We start from the raw sequence: 20,326 nt of genomic DNA, 5'->3' as shown, positions 1-20,326 counted from the left end.
AAATCATAATCTAAAAAGAATCCAAACTTTAAAAACTAGTTTCATCAATATTGAAAGAAACTAATAATTTCATTTAAAGAATACAAAAAATAGTTTCATCAACAAGATAATGAAAAAAATTACAATCTAAAGACGATACTAACTTTAAAAACCAGTTTCATCAATATTAAAATAAACGAATTATTTCATTAAAAGAAGCAAAATAAAAATAGTTTCAACAATAACATAATAAAAAATACACAATGCCTAATAACTAAACTTTTACAAATTAACGATACTAAATTTGAAAACCAGTTTCGAACATATAAAATTTATATCAATACCTAATAATCAAACTTCTAACTTCATTCTTTATTTTGGCATTTAATTTTTTATTTGCTTGCTCAAAAATTAGAGTTAATTTAAACATACAATATGCAGCAAATATAACAAAGAGAATCACAAATTAAAATCAAAGAGAAAAAAAAAGAAACAAAGAAAATTAAAGAGACAAAAGTGCAATAAAAACCATAAAAGAATAACAAAAAAAAAATAGTGGAATGTGAGAAACCAGTTAGTAAAACAACCAAAATAAAAACAAACAAATAAAAACCAGTTTCTAGAGATAAATTAATAAAAAATTGAATAAAACTCAATTATGAACAACAATAAAAAAAAATTAATTACTTAAAAAAAACCAGTTATGAAAATAATAAAATAATATGTATGTCAGAAACTGATTAATTAAAATAAAATAAAAATTGTTGTTCAAATATCATACAATAATAAAACTGGTTTTATACAAACGAAAAAATATATAATAATATCATAAAAATTGAGCAACCCCATTACAGAATAGTTAAAACATGTGAAACCAGTTTCGACATGTGAAACCAGTTTTGACGTTATAAAAAATCATAACAAAATACAAATGTTAATAATAAAGTTAATTGAAACCAGTTTCATCAGACAATCAAATAAAAACATACACACACACAAATATACAAAAAAAAAAAAAAATACTAATCACAAATATAATCAAAACAACACATAATGCCTACCAATAATTTAATAACAAAATATAAGTGTAAGTTTCCGACCTAGAAACAAAATAATAAAAAAGTAACTTGAAAAAAAATTCTAATAACATAATGAAACTATTTTTTTTATTCTTTTAATGAAATTAATAGTTTCTTTCAATGTTGATGAAACTGATTTTTAAACTTTATATTATCTTTAGATTATAATTTTTTATATTGTTTTTTCTTCAGGATGATGTTGATGAAATTGGTTTTTTTTTTTTTTCTTTTGTGCTGCTTTTAATGAAATAATTAGTTTTTAACAAAAAAAAAACAAAGAAAAAAAATAGTAGTTTAAATTAAAAAAAAAAACAAGTTTAATTTCTGTAAAAAAAAATAATATCTATAGTTGAGATCATTTTTTATTTATTTTAGTATTTTATTTTTTTAAAAAAGAAAAAATAAATAAAAAGAAACACAAATTTTAAGTTTTTTATGGCATTACTCAAGACTTTTTCCCATATTTGTAAGTTTTTTAAAAAAATGCCATATTTAGTGTAATTAAGTTTTTATGCCATATATATCAAAACTTATCTTTATTTTCCCATATTTTTGTAAATAGCCCTTAATAATTCAGTCTGGCCCATTCTACTCATAATGGGCCAGCTATTATTTGGGGGGGTAAGTTGAAAAATGCCTCTTTTATTCATCAATTAATCAAATTTACCTCTAATTTTATATTTATTTGAAACATACCTCTTTTTATATGTATTATACCCAAAATACCTGATAACTCTTGAGTAAAGAGTTATTTGATATCACTTTAAGCATTTTTTTTTATGTAATTGTGTGTCATTTAAGTTATGTTTGTATCTTAATTTGTGAAAGTTTCAGTGTTTTATGTTTGTGTGTGTATTTTGAAGTTGTTAGTTAAAATCAATAACTCTTGTGCATAAATTGACAAAGAAAATAGCAAGTTAGTCATGTTCTTAATTTTGCTGAAATTCTGTGAAGTTTTTGCTGCAGCAAACAGATTTGTGGCTGATGTGTTTTATTTTCTTAGAAAAAGGGTGAGTTGGCATTTCATTAAAAGAGGTGGCATTTGTGGAGATGACGTGGCAATATAAGAGTGGTGGCTGGAGTTATTACATGGAGAGGCTATCAACATGCCATGTGTAGGGTTTATTTGGGGCAAAAAGGTACAAAACCTAAGGAGAGAGAAGAAAGAAGGGAGCCTCCATTTAGAGAAAAAAGGGGCTGAACGAAAATAGAGTTTTTGGGGCTGCCATTTTTATACAGAAAAAAAAAAAGAAGATTGAAAGAAGAAGAAGAAGGAGGAAAGAGGAGAAGCACAACAAGATTCAACATCCATCCTTTTGGAAAAATCCTCTATTATTGTTTGCTATTTCTTTCTTCTCTCTTTTAATTTCTTTAACTTAACATTCAAACTCCATGTCTAAGTTTTATCTTGTAATGGTGGTTCTTAAGTTAGCTATGAGCTAAACTTTTTAATGGTTTGAATTGTTGAAGAACCCTATGTTTAGTTGAGTAATTTTCTTATGCAAATATTTAGTAAAAATTCTCATGTTCATTCAAGTGTGTGTATTGCTAATTTCTTGATATTGTTTGGCCACCAATAGCTTGATTATTGAGTTATATTTAATTCTGGAAATGTTAAATGTAATGGACTTAGCTTGAATGACACAAGTTCTTAATCTTTTTGAGATTATATTTGAAATAACATAGGAATATGTTATATCCTTGTGTAACAATTGAGAACTATGCTTGAAATGGTATTCTTGAGCTTGCTTGGCATAGGAATATGTTTGAACAGGTCCAAGGATTGATTGCATAAAATTTGGAAGAGTTTTGTGCACTTTAATGGAATTCTTGTTAACCTGGGATTTTTGCTAAAGATTTGCTAACTTTTTGCTGCAGCAAAAACGCACAGTTTTTGCTAAACATAGGGGGATTCAATAGTTCAAGCCTTTCACATTTCAAAAGCTTACAACTAAATTTTATTTCATCTTGCATCTACTTTTGAGTTAATTTACTTATTTTCTTACTCCTTTAGTTGATTCATTAATCATTTAATTTTAGTTTTTAGGCTTGTTGCTTGGTAATTAATTTTTGCAATAGAAATTTTATTTTCACAGTCCTTGTGGAGACGATACTCATTACTTATCACTGTATTACTTGTTTGTGACTACGTGCACCTGTGTATCTAATTTTAACACAACAATACCCTTACATAAGAGAATCACATGGAGAGTATCTTGAAGTGATAGGGACAAAATTGGTACAATGTTTAAAAAAAGAGGTAAAAATGATAGATTTTAAAAAAAAAAGGTAAAAATAAAAAAGGACAATATAAAAAGGGTATAGAGTGTAATTTCCTCTTATTTGGGCCTACTACCCTATTGAACAACTCAGCAAGTGATATTTTTTCTACTAAATTTTTAATTTTTTTATTTTTTTTTTACTGTGGAGCGAATTTTTTTTTTAAAAAATACTGTGTAAGTTTTATACTGTGTAATGTATTAAGTTTTTACAGTTGCTCCACGGTTGCTTTTTAGTTGTTTTACTATTATTTTAATTGTTCTGTTTTGTTGTTTTACGTTTGTTTTATAAAAAGACTGTATTTTTGTAAAAAAAATTCCTTGTGATAATAAAATTGTAAATTTTTTTCCAAAATCTAATATTTTTGTAAAAATCCATTTTTCTTTTCTTTTTAGGAGTACGTCGTTAAATAATCATTACATATATAAATTAAAATTGTGTTTGGTAATATTTTTTTTAAGGGTAAATACTATTTTGGACCCTGTAATTTGCAAAAGTTACCAATTGGACCCTGTGTTTTGTTAAATGACAAAATGGACCCTGTATTTTCTAAAATAGTACAAATAGGACCCTGAATTGATTTTTAAAGTTTAATTATGATCCAATCTAAAAGTGTTATGACAAAACTATTTACATTTTTTGTATCTGTTCGTATTAGGAATTGTCTTCAAGTTAGTTGTATTAAAAAAAAAAGTTGTCTAAAATTAAGCTAAGGGTCCTATTTTTACCATTTTAGAAAATATAGGGTCCATTTTGTCATTTAACAAAACACAGGGTCCAATCTGTAACTTTTACAAAACTCAGGGTCCAAAATGGTATTTACCCTTTTTTTAATTAGAAAAGTGAATATATTTTCTAAAAACATATTTTATAAAGAGTAATTAGTGGTATAAACACCTAAATTTAACTCCTACTTGCAAATAAATATCTAATTTTAACTTTTGGCGGTAATAATTTCTAAGTTATAATTTTAGAACTTTTGTAGGTACCTGAATGTTCAATGAAAAGTAAATTGCCACGTGGCGATTCCTGATTGGTCCAAGTCATTAAATTTTTATTTTTATAGAAAATTAATTTAAATATACCAATAAGAAAATGACACGTGGATAATGACTTTATATTTAATGCTCAGGTACTTAAGTATTATTTCTAAAAAAATTAAACTTAGTTATTTATTTACAACTGAGAGTTAAATTTAAGTATTTATGCTGTAAATTACTCATTAATAAATATATTTTCACTTTTTAATTTTTGTAATTGAGAATTAAAAGTTTAAAAAAATTTGAAAACAAAAAACAAAATTACTTTTAAAATTTTTTTAAACAGTTTTTTTCTTAATCAATATTTTAGACTTCGACCACAACCGACCTTAGGACACGGACTCCGGCCCAGGCCCTAGTCCCGGACTTGGACCACGACCCCAACCCCAGATTCAGACTTGGATCCGACTTAAATAAAATCAAAAAATAAAAATGAAAATGAAAGTTATAAAACACACTTTTATTTTCTGTTTTTAAAATTAAAAAAACAAAAGTAGTTATAAAACACATTTTTATTTGGCTAATTAAGATTTTTGCCTCCTAAACTTTAACATGTACCAAATCATGCTCCATGAACTTTTCTGGCTGTTAAAAATTCCCCCTAAACTATTGAGATTGTTAGATTTAAGGACATTTGTCTAATTTTATTCAGTTTTACTATTTCATTAATTGTTTATGTACTAAATCATGCTCCCCAGACTTTGATATCTACCAAATCATGCCTCTCGAACTTTGACATGTACTAAATCGTGTTCCCTTAACTTTCATCCATGTTAGGCTTTTTTATTTTTACTAAAATTGGACAAAAGTTTTTAAATTCAAGGATCTCCGTAGTTCAGAGGGCATTTTTAACGACCTTAAAAGTTCATGAAGCATAATTTAGTACATGTCAAAGTTCGAGAGGCGAAAATTCTAATTACCCTTTTTATTTTTTAAAAATAAAATTTTAAAAACACAATTTTTTTTTTTCATTTTTGTGATTAAAAAATTAAAAAATAAAAATGTTACTAAACGCCACCTAATTATTTTTACATTTGTCAAAAATAATTTAGCTAAGTATAAATAACGTATTCCTTTGTTTACGTATGTTTCAATATCTTATATCATGCATTTCTGTCTTTCATCTTTTCTCTCTCATTCTTTAACTTTTAAATAAAAAATTAGTCGTATCGTTACTTGGTTAACCCTAAAAAAATATTATTATGATCTACTATTTAATATGAACATTTCAACATGTCAGAATTTTTTTTTGCTATTTTCAAAAAAGAAACTATTTGTTTACTAATATAGTAATTAGTTACTATTTTATAATTTTTTCAACTGAACTTCGTTGCTCATCTCCTCGGAGGAGCTAAGCTAAGTTGAGAGGTAAAACCTAGATTGCTTTTCTTCTTCAAGGCTTCAATGTCTCTGATCGAATTGCTCGCCTCGTCGGTCTGATTGGTTCATCGAAAAATAGCTTGTAAATCTTAAAGAGTTTTGAGATGATAGACGATATTTATTATATTTTTGGGTCTAGATCTTTCCAATTTTGAATAACATACAGGCCCATAAATTAAGAGACAATATTAGACTATTAGTATAGAGATTTGGTAACTTTTTTAAAAATGTTATGTTTTTATGTAATTGAAAGGTAAAATTCTTGTAGTGCCACTTGACATATGGAACACGCCTTTATTTCCTTCTTACTGATTAAAATTTTGTTTATATTCCATTATTAATAATAAATTATTTTTCTAATTTATTTTTGATATGCTGAATTAATGCTAAATGGACTAACAAATGTAGGAGCTTTATTATGAAAATGATGTGGGAGCCTATCAAATGCATGGGATGTCAACACTACTCAACATTAGATTTCACTTGCAAGTCTAGCTTTACTATATATTTACATAATGTGTAAAACTTTGTTTTTTTAGTACGCATCTTTATTAGGATCAAAACAGTTTATCACACCTTACTGTCTCTAATTACGTAATACTTTTTGTTTATTTAATAAGATTGCTTTCATTATCAGGATATGGATCAGACTAGAATTTTGCTTAGTAAATCTAATTACATAAAATATAAAGGTAAAAGAGAAATAGTTAATAGCTCAAAGTAATAGTAGTGTTGAAATAGTATTCATTCGTTTATCTCAATCTTAGAGGCAACTTTTTTGTTGATCCCCCAAGGAAAAATATATACATGGTATTGGCATAGCTTGCCCATATTGCAAAATTGTAACAATAATTTTTGTTAGAAATAGTCAGCAATATAATCAGTGTGTAATGCCAATCATTAGGCATTTAATCTTGAAATGAGATCAATGAATGCATCTTCTGGGCATGGAATGGTAAGAGCTCCCATTGGATGATCGAATCCGAATTCTTCTTCAGCTTGACTTAGCAACTCTTGGAATGATGGCTGGTTCAAAATTGATAAAGGGATAACAAATCTCTTCATTTTGTTTTCCCCAACATAAACAGCCAAATACCCTTTTGGAACATCTTTTGAACTTGAGAAAGGTCTCTGAATTAGTTGCTTAGCATGAACTATGCTTGGAAATCTTAATCCCATTTGTATATTTGTCTCTGTAAGGAAGAAGAAAGAAAGGAGATCTCAAAGGGTTTGCAAGGAAGTAAAGTTGAATACTTGAGAGAATGAAAAGATGATGTTATAATGAACCCAATCTCATGTATATATATACACATTTTGAAGACCCTTGATATGATGGGAAATATCATAGATCTTTCATCTATATCTGAACACAATTAATGTCCAAGGCATGTCTCTTATTGCAAGGGGCCACATATAGTATTGGCCTAGTCAAAGAAGATTTCTAATATTGTATCATAATAATTGCAGCCTTTATCTTCCTCCAATTCCAGGCTAGTCATCATGTTATTATTTGTGTATAAAAGTCCTTGTAGGATCAGATAAAGAAATCACATTACTGGTTTCTTCATAGTTTTGATATGAAAATGTGTCTCAGTGGATATGGGACATGCCTAAGGCATCTCATTGCAATTTTTTTATGAATTGTTAATTATTGTATTTGACTCTATAAAGATAAGTAGAAGACAATACCATGTGATTGCACAAGGAGTATGCCTCACTAGACCCCATCCAATCCACCTAATTACTCTATAGTGTCTTCACCATTTATATCATATCAAGTGTATTATTGATTATAAATACCATCCCAACTCCTCAAATTTCAAAGTAACAAGTTTCCTTCTTGCAAATCCTCTCATATATCTCTGCTCACTTTATTTTTTTTCTTCATTCTTCCTTTAGACACTCTTATTACAATCATGGGTTTTCGCTTTGCTACCTTAGTTCATGCCAAGCAACTCATCCAAAGGCCTTTCTCAAGCACAAAAAATATCCCTAAAGGCTTTTTGGCGGTTTATGTTGGCGATGAGAGCAACATGAAGAGATTTGTGATCCCTGTGGCATACTTGAACCAGCCTTCATTCCAAGACTTTCTAAATCAAGCTGAAGAAGAATTCGGGTTCGATCATCCAATGGGAGCTCTTACAATTCCATGCACAGAAGATGCCTTCATCGATCTTATTTCTCACTTAAGCTCCTAATCAAATGAGTCTAGACACCAGTAGAAGATAACAGCTAACAAAACTTACAGTTACAATTTGTTAGGCAGAGAATGCCATATACCTTGTAATTAATTTTTCCTTGGGGATTAACAACTAAATGTAGTCCCCAAGAATGATACAAATGAATATTATTAGAAATTTTCTTTCATGAATTTTTTTCTTAAGAATCTGACATAGATCCCTTGTCCATTTTCTTGGTATAGATTCTTTTTGGTATTTTCAAAACCCAAATATATTCCCATCAGTAATATAAGAGATACAGAAGTCAAATTCAAATGAATAAGCAATTAAGTGCATGTCTAGCTCATACAAACTTCATTTGGATGAAGTATGGTAGGAAATAAAGTTGTGTTCCATTTTTGGTACAATTGGCCTGTTAATTCAGAGAAATATATAGTACACTACTTACAAAGCAATAAAAATGACAAAAAAGAGAACAAACAGTAGGAAGAAAATGTTACATAAGTTTGTTGTCCACAACCATTACTAAATATGTTTCTTAGTAGAGAATGTGAGTACTTAATGACTTAGCTTTGTTATGTAACTATATATATATATGGAAGAGGTTTCAATGGTTACATTTTTATTGTAACCATCATGGTTACATTTTTTTAAGCCATTGGATTACTATTAAATGGTTGTGATTAATTTAGAAATTAAATAAAAATAAATTATAAATAACTTGTAACCTGAAAGTAACCTAATCATTTATTTCCTTATAAAACTTTAATTAAGATTAATTATATTTTAAAATTAAATTATTTATAATTATTAATTAATTTTTTGCAATTTAATACTATATAAGGATCTTTTAGCAATTTATTTTTTTATACTTAAATTATTTAGAATTTTATAGCAAAACTTTTTATAATTTAAAATTATACACATATAATTTCATAATTTAAATTTTATTATTCTTGTAATCTTAATTTTAAATTATTACACTTAATTATTTAATTTTTTATTTAAATATTTAAAAAGTAAAAAATGAAATAAGTTGAAGGATTTTTTAGAAAAAAAATGGCTGCACTTGTTATCGATTGATTAGCTTGAGGCCTCATACTTAGTTCATATAATTGTAACAAAATAATTAAATATAATTTAAAAATAATTAATTATTTAAAAATTTATTATAAGAAGAGAATTTTAATTTGTGTCAAAAGAAGTTTAATTTTTGTAAAAAATAAATTTTATTGTAAATATGATAATTAAATGGCTTAATTATTAAAATAATTCAAGTAAGGATTTAAATATAAATATTAATTGCTAAAAGAGGTCTTGTTAAATATTTAATTAATTATTTTAAGAAAATAATTAATTATTATTAAATAATTTTAAAAAAGGAATGTCTATTTAATTAATTATTTTAAGAAAATAGTTAATTATAATTAACTAAATCTAAAAAAGGAAAGTTAACCTATTGGTAACCTGCTATTACAGGTTAAAGAAAAATGTAACTATATGGTTACAGAGAGAGAGAGAGAGAGAGAGGAATAGACTAAGGCATTTGGGTACCTTTGGTACTTATTTGGAGACAATCACTTGAAAGTCCACAGATCACTTAAACCTTCCCAATAAAAAGTCTGTAGAGAAGTTGCATAAAATTATTACTTGACGAGTGTAGTATTGAAGTTTCTTTCAAGAAATAATTAAAAGGAGCACTACACGTTTAAATTTTATTTTTATTCAATATGGAAATAAATTATATATATGTATTAAAATATTACTTATTTGTCTAATTTAAAAGCTTTATTGTGAAAATGATGTGAGAAGTATAACAATAAAGTTGATGGATAGAAAAATATTTTGTTGATTAAATAATATAGGTATACTTATTGTAGTTATCAAAATACATATAAAAATAAAAGTAATAACAAATTATTAACTAGAGCCATTGCATAATAGTTTCTAAATATTGTAATGTGTATTATTGTTGGTCCCTTGATCTGGAAAATTAGTTTTTGTACGTAATGTACCAGTTTTTGGATTATAAGTAATAAAACACTTTGAGAGATAACGTAGTAATATTTGACCATTCTCCCATGCCCCTACAACTCTATATGGCTTAAAAAACAATGGACGTTCATGTGGGGATTCCAATAAATCTATTTTGTGTATTTTAACCCAATTTTTCTTCTCCTTCAAACTCCATATCTCCATCCAATAATTTTGTTTCTTGGAGGATGAATCCACCAAACTCAGAACCCCATCATTGAGATCAACCAATTCAAAACAATCAAAATCATTTATTGGCAAAGCAACCAATCCAAATTTCTCTTTCTCCATATCAAAGGCCATGATCCTATGAAGAATACTACAAGTCTTATTATTAGTAAGTCCTTCTAACCAAACCAACCCAATAAATAACTCCATCAACACACTTGGGCATTGAGATTGGAAGACATTGATCAGGTTGTGATTTGCTCATCCTCCATACACTACAAAAAACTGTTACTTTTAGTGATAATTTTTTAGTCACAACATAATTTTTTTGTGATTAAATGTGACTTTTAATCACAACAAAATATTACTTGTGACTAAAATATAATCTTTAGTCACAAGTTGTCACTAATTTAGTTTTAGTCACTACCTAGTATTGTGACTAAAAATACATTATTTAGTCACAACAAATTGTAATTTTTGTGACTAATACTTTTAGCCACGGACTTTTTAGTCACAATATAAGAATGATAATTTATAATTAGTCACAATTTTTTTACTTTTAGTCACAAGTTTTATTGTGACTAAGTAAAAAATTTTGTTTTGATAAGTTTGATGATTTTTTCTCATCATCTTTACCTATAAATGAAGTGTATAGATCATAGCTTTTACCCTATGTCTACAAGTATTGAGAAAAACACTCACAACTTTGTAACTTCCTGATGATTTAATGAGGAATTTCGAAAGAAGTCATAGATGGTAATTCTAGAAACTCTTTCCTCGAAGGGTTAGCCAAACATGGTTTGGTCCTATCATCATCATCATCATATTTACTACTTATTCTTGTGAGGCAAAGAATGCCATGGAAATAACTCTCCAACAAGATTTTGCCTTCTTCTTCTTCTTCTTGATTATTATTATTATTATTATTATTATTATTATTATTATTATTATTATTATTATTATTATTATTATTATTATTATTAGAGGGCCATGGAAATTGGTTCAAATTAATCTCCAACATCTTTTCTTTTGATATATATAATCCCATAATCGTTTGAAGCCATGATATACTTATCAAGGTTAATTATTAATGATGTCAGATCTCTTCCTTTTCTTATTTTCTTGTTTCCAATAAGGTGGGAAGGAATCATTGTTGTTGTTAGGATTTTGGGTGAGAAGTAATACTAAAGGCTTTCTTCATCAACGCTTTTCTTTAAGAGATTCTCTGCCAATTGGGACTCCATAATAGCTTTCGTCTATTATTAATTTGACGCCATTGTACATACTAATTACCTTTTTTTTTTGAATAAAGGCGTTTTTATAATTAAAATAAAAGTCAGACCTCATGGTCATTACAAAGGATATCAATCGGGATAGTAGATACTTCTACCATACCGTTAAAATTGTTTGCAAACGCCCATTTAGCCACATTATGGGCTGCAAAATTACAGATTCTGGAAATAAAAGAAAAATTACAAGAAATCATACAGGTAGAGAGACGTTTACATTGCCGTACATAATTTTCAATCCCCCACAAGGTGTCAGCACCTTTAAGGTTCTTGATAACACTCTCAGAATCACTCTCCACCATAACAAAAGGATGATGCATAGAGACCGCCGTCTCCAAAGCTAACAGACACGCCGCTGCTTCTCCGATGATAGAGTCAGCGAAGTTAAGCAATTTAGTTGCCACCCACAAAATCGACCCCGTAGAGTCCCTGGCAATTGCCACAGCACACATGGAATCACCACCGACTCTGACGTCGCAGTTAATTTTAATCCAATCCTCCGGCGGTGGCGACCAAGCCGTGGTACCATCATCTTGAAAAGTCTTAAACAAACAGGAACCATAATCTGCGTAGCAATAAGCAATAGAGTCAATATAATGTATCAAGCTACCCATAGTGTTGTTATGGACCTTATCATTCCTAGCCCTCCAGATCGTGTCAACCACAATCGAAGCAAAAAGGAACACCTCATCAGTGTCAACTCCTCTAGACCTAAGGCTCCAGAGAAAACCAACCCAATCCCACATTCTAGCTCCAGAGTCCGCAATAGGCATGACTCCCCACGGAGACGACCGCCAAAGGTGGGAAGCAAAATTGCAGAAGAGGAACAAATGCTCCATAGTCTCTTCACCTTCCCCGCAAATGGGGCAGGAGACCTCGCTTATGGCCATTCGCCTGGCAAGCAAGGCCCTTAATGGTAGCGCATTGGAAAGTATACTCCACCAAAGGACTTTATGTCGCTCCAAGATTTTTGAGTTCCACAGTTTATTCCACTTAGCCGGAGCGACATAACACGAAGGTGCCCTTCCTAGGGCTTGAACGAGGTAGGCCGATTTAGTGGAGAACACTCCCCTAGAGTCTTTCGTCCAAATCCATCTATCTTTACCATGGCTATTCGGATTACCACTCTTTAAAATACTAGCAACTGTTTCTCTATCAAAGAGACTATTAAGCTTCTGGATGTCCCAGCTCCCATCTGGTGAAAGAAGTTCTGCCACAAGTTCTGGTTCCTCCCGATTGTTATGGTTGGGCTTTGGAAAGAAATCACTCCCGTGGATAATCCAGGGGTCGGTCCAAATGTTTGTATCCCTCCCATTAGCAATAAGTTTGCATGCCCCTTTCTTTAAAATTTCTTTTGAACGCACCACATTCTTCCAGAACCAAGAGTCAGAACTCTTGACTGTACAATCAAAAAACTTTCTTCCCCGAAGGTATTTGGCACTCAGCACCTGACAACATAAAGACTTTTCCTCGTTCAGGAGATCCCAGCCCCATTTTGCCAGGAGGGCTTGGTTCATCTCTTGGGTTTTCCTAAACCCAAGACCTCCCTGAGATTTAGGTAAGCAGAGTTGATCCCAGGCTTTAAGACAGATTCCCCGATTTCCTTGCTCACAACCCCACCAAAAGTCTCTAACCATTCCATCAATCTTGGAGGCAAGTTTTTTGGAAAGTTTTGTCGTTTGCATCGTATAAACAGGCAAGGCAAGCCCTACAGATTTGACCAAGGTAGCACGTCCTGCCTTCGAAAGAGATTTCAACTTCCACCCATGTAATTTCTTTACCAGGTTATCAAGGATGAAGTTGAAGTCAGCATCTTTCTGGCGGGTTCTAAACAACGGAAGGCCCAGATAATTGATGTTACCAATAGCACCATTAAGTCCTAGGGCTTGCTTAATAGCACTTTTCATACCACTGCTCGTGTTACCGCTGAAGAAGATGGATGTTTTGAGTTTGTTAATTCGTTGACCAGACCAATCACAAAACTTCTCCAAACACTGCCACACACCTTTAGCTTCGTTCAAATTAGCCCTGCCTATCAAAATTAGGTCGTCCGCAAAGAACAAGTGGGACAGAGTTGGGCCCTCCCTGCTCAACTTGATACCTTTAATAGTTCCATGGTTCAGGGCATTCTTGAAGTATCCGCGACAGAATTTCAGCAGCCCAGATGAAAATGTAAGGAGAGAGGGGATCCCCTTGTCGGATACCACATTCCGGTACAAAACTACTAATCTTTCTACCATTGAGAAGCAGATTGAAAGACGTCGTAGTAAGGCATTGCCGGATCCAAAGACGTAACTTCTCAGGGGCCCTGAAGCTCGAAAGAACATGGTCAATAAAAGACCAGTTTAACTTATCATAAGCCTTCACCAGATCAATTTTAATTGCAAAAAAACCTTCTTTTCCCTTCTTCCTTTTAAACGAGTGGATAATCTCCTGGATTAAAACATTGTTGTCCTGAATACTCCTGCCCGGAACAAAAGCAGCTTGCGTCGGGCAAATCACTCTTGGGAGCACAGGTCTAATTTTATTTGCAATAATTTTAGAGATTACCTTGTAAATTACATTGCACAAGGAAATCGGCCTATATTGGGAAACTTTCTTAGGGTTGGCCAATTTAGGGATAAGGGTCAGATTCGTAGCATTAAACCCTCTGTGCATATTCCCTGATTGGAAGAAATCCACCACTGCGTCGCAAAAATCCTTCCCCACAAAGTTCCAATAATGTTTGAAGAAGAGGACCGACATACCATCAGGGCCCGGCGCCTTCATGCTACCCATAGAAAACAAGGTCTGCCGAATTTCCTCCCGGCTAGGAATAACTTCCATCTCAGCTTGTTCCGAGGGAGAGAGGTGATCCGATATCAAATGGTCTAAGCTTTCCAAAGGACCCAGGGCCGGGTTGCTAAAGATATCTTTCAAGAAATCAGTGAACTCATGACCAATCTCTTCTCTCTTGGTTAACCAAACCCCATTCTTATCCAAGATACAATCCACTGAGTTCCTTCTGTTCCTGATAGTTGCTGTAAGGAAGAAGAACTTGGAGCATTTATCCCCCTCTCGGATCCAAGAAATACGAGATCTTTGCTGCCAATAAATCGCTTTACGCCTAAGAGTCTCATTGAGTTCCTTTCTAATCTCCATTTCCCGATTCCATGATCTAGAACCAACAGGCATACTTTGGATAGCCTGTAATTGATTTTGGAGTTCAGAAATGCAAGAATCCAATTTGCCGAACTGATCCCGGTTCCATCTAGAAAGGGCCAGACGAGTAGCACCAACTTTTTTAAAGACTCTGGCAGGGGCCCAATTATGGGCTAAAGACTCCCATGCATGCTCCACAACGAGAGAGCTACGGGGGTCCCTTGTCCACCAAGCCTCAAACCGGAAAGGTCTTCTGGACTTAGAAACCCGAGCAGCAGAATCGATAAAAAGAGGTCGATGATCTGAATTGCACGTGGTGAGAGACTGGACTACCACCCTAGGAAAAATCCGTAACCAACCTTCATTCACAAGAGCTTTGTCCAGGGCCGACTTTACGTGATTGATGCCATCCCTATGGTTATCCCAAGTCATACAATCCCCTTTAACAGGTAGATCAACCAGAGCATTTGTATTGATAAGGTTTGAGATAAATGGGAGAAACTGATCCGTCCCCCTAGACCCAGCTCTTTCAGAATTGCTCAGCACAAAGTTCACATCTCCAATAATCAACCAAGGCCCACCAAACTTATTACCTAATTCCATCAAGGTCGTCCAAAAAGCCCTCTTTTCATGATAATACGGCGGCCCATACACACAAGACATTAACCAAGGGTTCCTATCAGGGTCCGAATACACTATGCCAGAGATTTGATTTTTCGATACACAAATACTTTCAAACACAAATCCCTCTTTCCAAGCCAATATTAAGCCCCCCGCAAGCCCCACAGCAGGAAAAACAATATTATTATAAAAATGTATATTCTTAAGAGCACGTACCAGACTTGTAGCATCCACTTTTAATTCAGTAATGAAAATGAAATCAGGATCGGACGACCGAATTAGGGCTTTCAACTCCAGAACTGTAGAGGTCTGCCCCAACCCTCTACAGTTCCAAGCGACGCCTCTCATGGCTCCTGTGGAGGAGACACACCGTCCTCCTCCACAGGGGTCAAAGTATCCATAGCTCCCACCGCTGATCCCACATCCTCAAGAAGCACCATAATCGGAGGAGGAATAGAGATATCAGCCAAACGGGCCCTAGCCTTCCAGGCCGTAAGCCTGGTGGATTGGCCCAAAGAAACAGGTTTATCACTCTGATGTGGAACAGAGATCAAATTCTTGAGACGTCCCTGTCTGGCAACTTCTTCACTATCCATGGGCTCCTCCGAGGATTCGTTCGAGTCATGGATAAGACTAGTATCGGGGACCCTACCACACAGCCCCGTTCCTTTAGGAAAGTCCCTGAGAACACTCTTGAAAAGTCGGCATGGAACAAACGGCTTTTTCCCCAAGGATAACGTATCGAGGTCAAGCCTTCGTTTTTTAACCGGGATAGTTCTTTCATTACACTCCGATGTCGGCTGAACTCCAAAGTCAATTGCAAAATTTTTCCTTTTATTTCTACCCGGAGACCCAAGAGCTTCAAGATCATGGATATTGTTTTCTTGCGCCTTGAAAAAATTAGATAAAGCCCTTTTTTCCTTTAAAAGAAACATCAAATTTTGGCCTTTAGACGAATCCCCAAAAGTCAACTCATGATTAGCCCCCAAGCTCACATCACGACGACTCACACCCAAAGCAATGGGTCGCAGTCCAATCGAGTGATCACAAATCGGCCCAGAGGTTAAATTAGTTTCCAAATGGTTTAAACCATTTTGGGCCGAAGACATATTACCTCCAGGATAAATAAACCCAACTCTTTTCCCATTAAAAGTATGCTGGGCACAAAAATCCTTCCCATGTATCTCACGGCCCATAGGCCCAATTGACCCATAACTTGAATCATTGGCCAAAGTGACAATTGGAGGCTCCAAAACAACCAGGTTTGACTTTTCAAACACTCCCTCGATAACCGCACCTCCACAAAAGTCTCTACTCACCCTTAAATTCAAATTACCCTCTATATCAGGCAAACTATCAGTAACAGAGACTTTTCCCAGTAGTTGTCTCTTTTCTTTTATACCCGCACCATGAAAAAACCCCGAACAACCACCCTTCTCCGTCGACATCGTCTTGGGAAGCCAAAATCTGCCCGTTCTGGGCCTCTGAGAAACGCCAGCTCTCGGAGGAGGAGCTAAACCCGATTGACGGTCCAACGTACCTCTGGCCACATCCACTCCGTCGCACTCCACAGACATTGGAGTAGAAGGAACAGTGGGCTCCTTCGGTCGTCCAACTCTAATCCTATTCACCCGCTTATCCCGCCACCCTTTCGCAGTAGCACGGGATCGCAACCGGAGACGGTTGCCGTAGAAACAGTTGGCGTACGAAGACCCAAAGTTCATCCAAGGGCCAAACAGGGGAAAAATACCTCCTTGATCATCCAAAATCATAACCGGGGAACCCAAGTTACATTCACTCGTATGATGACCCAAGCAGCCACAAAAATAGCAAAAATGGCCAATATTCTCATACTTGATTTGCACCCAGCTATTCACACCATTCAAGAGCTTGAAGAAACATCCACAAAACAAAAGTTTGTTGATATCAATCTCCACCTGCACCCGAATCCACTTATGCCAAGTGACCGGTTTTGGTTTACTAACAGAAGAGCATTTTCCCCAAGTGGAGTCAACCTTCTTACCAACCATCTCCATAAATGATAAAATCCCACCAACCTCAACCCCAACAGTAAAGACAAAAGAGACAAAACAGACACCCACTCACCCAACAAAAGCACAAAGCAAAAGACACTAAAGAAAAGAGAAGAACAAAGGCAAACGTCAAAAAGCCAAAAGGACAGAAGAAAAACACTCCCCAAACCCACACCAAACACTACAGAAACAACCCCTGAGAACTAGACTAGCCACCCCACACAACACTCAACCCACACACCCAAAACTCTACAAACAAACTCACAAAAACTCGGTAGAGAGAACTGAGAAAGAGAAAGGAAAGGAAAGAAAGACCACACACGAGAGAAAGGTAGATGACCATTCTCTCCCCGTGCACAATGGTTTATAAATCATACAATACTAATTACCTTAAACTTATAAGAATGGTTTTCACCTTTATATTAATGGAGAAAATCTTAACATGTAGATCGTTAGGTAATTGATCCATTATCATTATTTCAGCTCTTTCTTTAATTATTTTTTTTATGAGAATACGTACATATATAAAAGAAAAGGTACATACTGTTAATTTTATTTTTGGCATATTTAATTGACAAAAATATTTTATTATTTAATGTGTATTTCGGCTGGAGTGTTTAATATGGTTACCCTATTTGTGTGTATCTAAACTTGGAAGGAAAGTTGTCTAGCTTTCCTATTTATGGAAATTGAGGTAAATATGGTAAGTTTTGATTACACATTGATTCTTTGCTAACCAGCTGTTATTCTGATCTTGTGTTGAGTTTCCCATTTTCTAAGATCAGGTTTCTTGAAGAGAAAACCGGAGCTAGACTTTCCTTTTCTATAAAAGGAAAGTTGTAGTTACTGCCCACGATTCTGTAGGTACAGAAACGGAAATTCCTGGACTGATTGAAGAATTATTTTAGGGAAGTTTCTAGTGGGTTGAGGTCTTGTTCAGATCGAATGTAAGCTGTCTATGAGATGTATATTCATTATAAATACATCTTATAGTAGCTAGGTTTTGCATCTCTTTCATACACTTAGAATTATATTCATATCTTAAGGAAAGAGTGTCTTTGTTTTGTAGAGGTTGTTCTACTCTTACTCTGTTTATTTGTTGTTTGTATTGTCTTGAGTCTGTATTCAAGTCTACAACGAAGAAGAACATCAGTGCACCTTCGGGAGAAGGGTATTTACAAGCTTTCGGGAGATTGCTTTTAAAGTCTTGCATCGGGAGGATACAAGCACACAACCTTCGGGAGATGGTTGTATAGGCTTTCGGGAGATAGCCTTTAAGCCTTGAATCGGGAGGATTCAAGCACTCTTCAAGGTGATCGAAGGGAGTTCGAGATCTTGGAGTTTTATCAAGATTCGGTTAGTAGGTGGAATACATCAAGCTTGCGGCATACAATAAGAGGGAGTCTATTTATGCATAAGTCAATTACTTTGATACCGATCTAATAAATCTTATCTCTGGGCGTGGCCCCGTGGACTAGTAACAATCTGAAAGGATTGTTGAAACCACGTACAAAAATCTTGTGTGTTTTTACTTTTATGCACTGTTTGTTTTTCTGGGTTTCTCTGGAGTTACGGAGTTGCATTCTGTAACTACGTAAAGCCGTTTTCAGTACCAGTTTTATTATTCCGCATTTAATTAATCATTTAATTAAATAATCAAACTAGGAATATTAAAATACGGAATTTCATTTGGTATCAGAGCAAGTCACTAAATTCTTAGTGAGATCTTCAGGTTATTCCGTTTAACTTGTTTTGTGTGAGATGTCTTTGTTTGCAGAAGGAAGTTCTATCTCAGACCTCGTCTATTGAATGAGTCGAATTATCCTTATTGGAAGGTCAGGATGAGAGCATTCATCAAATCGCAAGATGAGAAGGCATGGAGAGCTATTCTTACAGGTTGGTCTCAACCTACTGAAAATGACGAAAAAGGTAATATTCAGGTAAAATCTGAACTCAGTTGGACCACTGAAGATGAAAAAGCGTATGCGGTTATAATAATAAGGCTTTACATGCTATTTTTAATGGTGTTGGTGAAGGCTTTATTAAATTAATCTCATCTTGTGAATCTGCAAAGGAAGCATGGGAAATCCTTCAAATTCAATTTGAAGGTACTGCTGATGTAAAGAGATCACGATTTACCATGCTGCAAACTAGATTTGATGAATTGAGAATGTCAGATACTGAAACTTTAAATGATTTTTATGAAAGATTATCTGATATTTCTAATGAGTTTTTTGCCTTGGGAGAAAAACTAGATGAATCTGTCTTGGTTCGAAAAATTGTTCGAGTTCTTCCTGACAGGTTTGACACAAAATTGCTTGCAATGGAAGAGGCAAAGGATTTTGGCAAAATGAAGGTTGAGGAACTCATGGGATCTTTAAGAACCTTTGAGTTGAATCAACAAATCAAGAAAAAGAGTAAGCAAAGTCTCTCAAATGAGAAAAGTAAAGGTATTGCCTTTAATGCTTCTGAAAATATTGTTTCTGATGATGAAAATGAGGATGAAATGGTTCTATTGGCAAAAAATTTCCAAAAATTCATGAAATCTGCAGGAAATAAAAAGTTCTTTTCAAAGAACCCAAAAGGTAACATTTCTGGTAATATTCCCTCTAAACTTTTTTCATCTAACAATAAAAAAGGTATTAAATGCAGAGAATGTGAAGGTTTTGGTCACACTCAATCCGAATGTGCTAATACCTTAAAGAAAAATAAAAAGGGATTAAATGTTACTCGGAGTGATGATTCTGAGAGTAGTGAGGATGAAAAAGAAAAAGTTGTCCTAACAAGTGTTTTGTCAAGAAATTTGCAGGAAAAAGGAAAGAGCATTTGCTTGAACAATATCCTGATCAATGACAACAAGGAAGAATCCAGATCCGAATCAGATGAGTCAGAAATTGATGAGGATTCCATGGTTGAATCCTACAAGGTTATGTTTGGTAAGTGGTTGGAAACTTGTGCTGAAAATCGCTCCCTGGTTAAAGATAATAAAATTTTGTGTAACAACATTAATGAGTTGGAAGATAAACTCAAATGTTGTGAATCTGAATTGTCTTTAAAAGAGTCAAAGATTATTTGTTTAACCAAGGAAATTGATAACATTAA

At 33.4% G+C, this 20,326-nt stretch overlaps 2 protein-coding genes across 2 annotated transcripts; one reads left to right on the top strand and one right to left on the bottom strand.

Annotated features, from left to right (window-relative positions):
- Positions 1–6,551: 6,551 nt before the first annotated feature.
- LOC115724699 (auxin-responsive protein SAUR21-like) lies at positions 6,552–7,016 on the bottom strand. Its single transcript, XM_030654040.2, has one exon. It carries the CDS (start codon positions 6,935–6,937, stop codon positions 6,659–6,661), a length of 279 nt encoding a protein of 92 aa, XP_030509900.2. The 5' UTR covers positions 6,938–7,016; the 3' UTR covers positions 6,552–6,658.
- Positions 7,017–7,674: 658 nt separating this feature from the next.
- LOC115725552 (auxin-induced protein X10A) lies at positions 7,675–7,956 on the top strand. Its single transcript, XM_061118246.1, has one exon. The coding sequence runs from the start codon at positions 7,675–7,677 to the stop codon at positions 7,954–7,956; it is 282 nt and encodes a 93-aa protein (XP_060974229.1).
- Positions 7,957–20,326: the final 12,370 nt, after the last annotated feature.

This window comes from Cannabis sativa, chromosome 6 (assembly GCF_029168945.1).
Source record: "Cannabis sativa cultivar Pink pepper isolate KNU-18-1 chromosome 6, ASM2916894v1, whole genome shotgun sequence".
NCBI classification, from domain to species: domain Eukaryota; kingdom Viridiplantae; phylum Streptophyta; class Magnoliopsida; order Rosales; family Cannabaceae; genus Cannabis; species Cannabis sativa.
Note: the sequence above shows the minus strand (reverse complement) of the source record. Positions and strands in the feature narration are given on the sequence as shown.

Coding starts and splice junctions, on each gene's coding strand:
- LOC115725552 (XM_061118246.1), top strand. CDS start 7,675: ATGGGTTTTCGCTTTGCTACCTTAGTTCATGCCAAGCAACTCATCCAA.
- LOC115724699 (XM_030654040.2), bottom strand. CDS start 6,937: ATGGGATTAAGATTTCCAAGCATAGTTCATGCTAAGCAACTAATTCAG.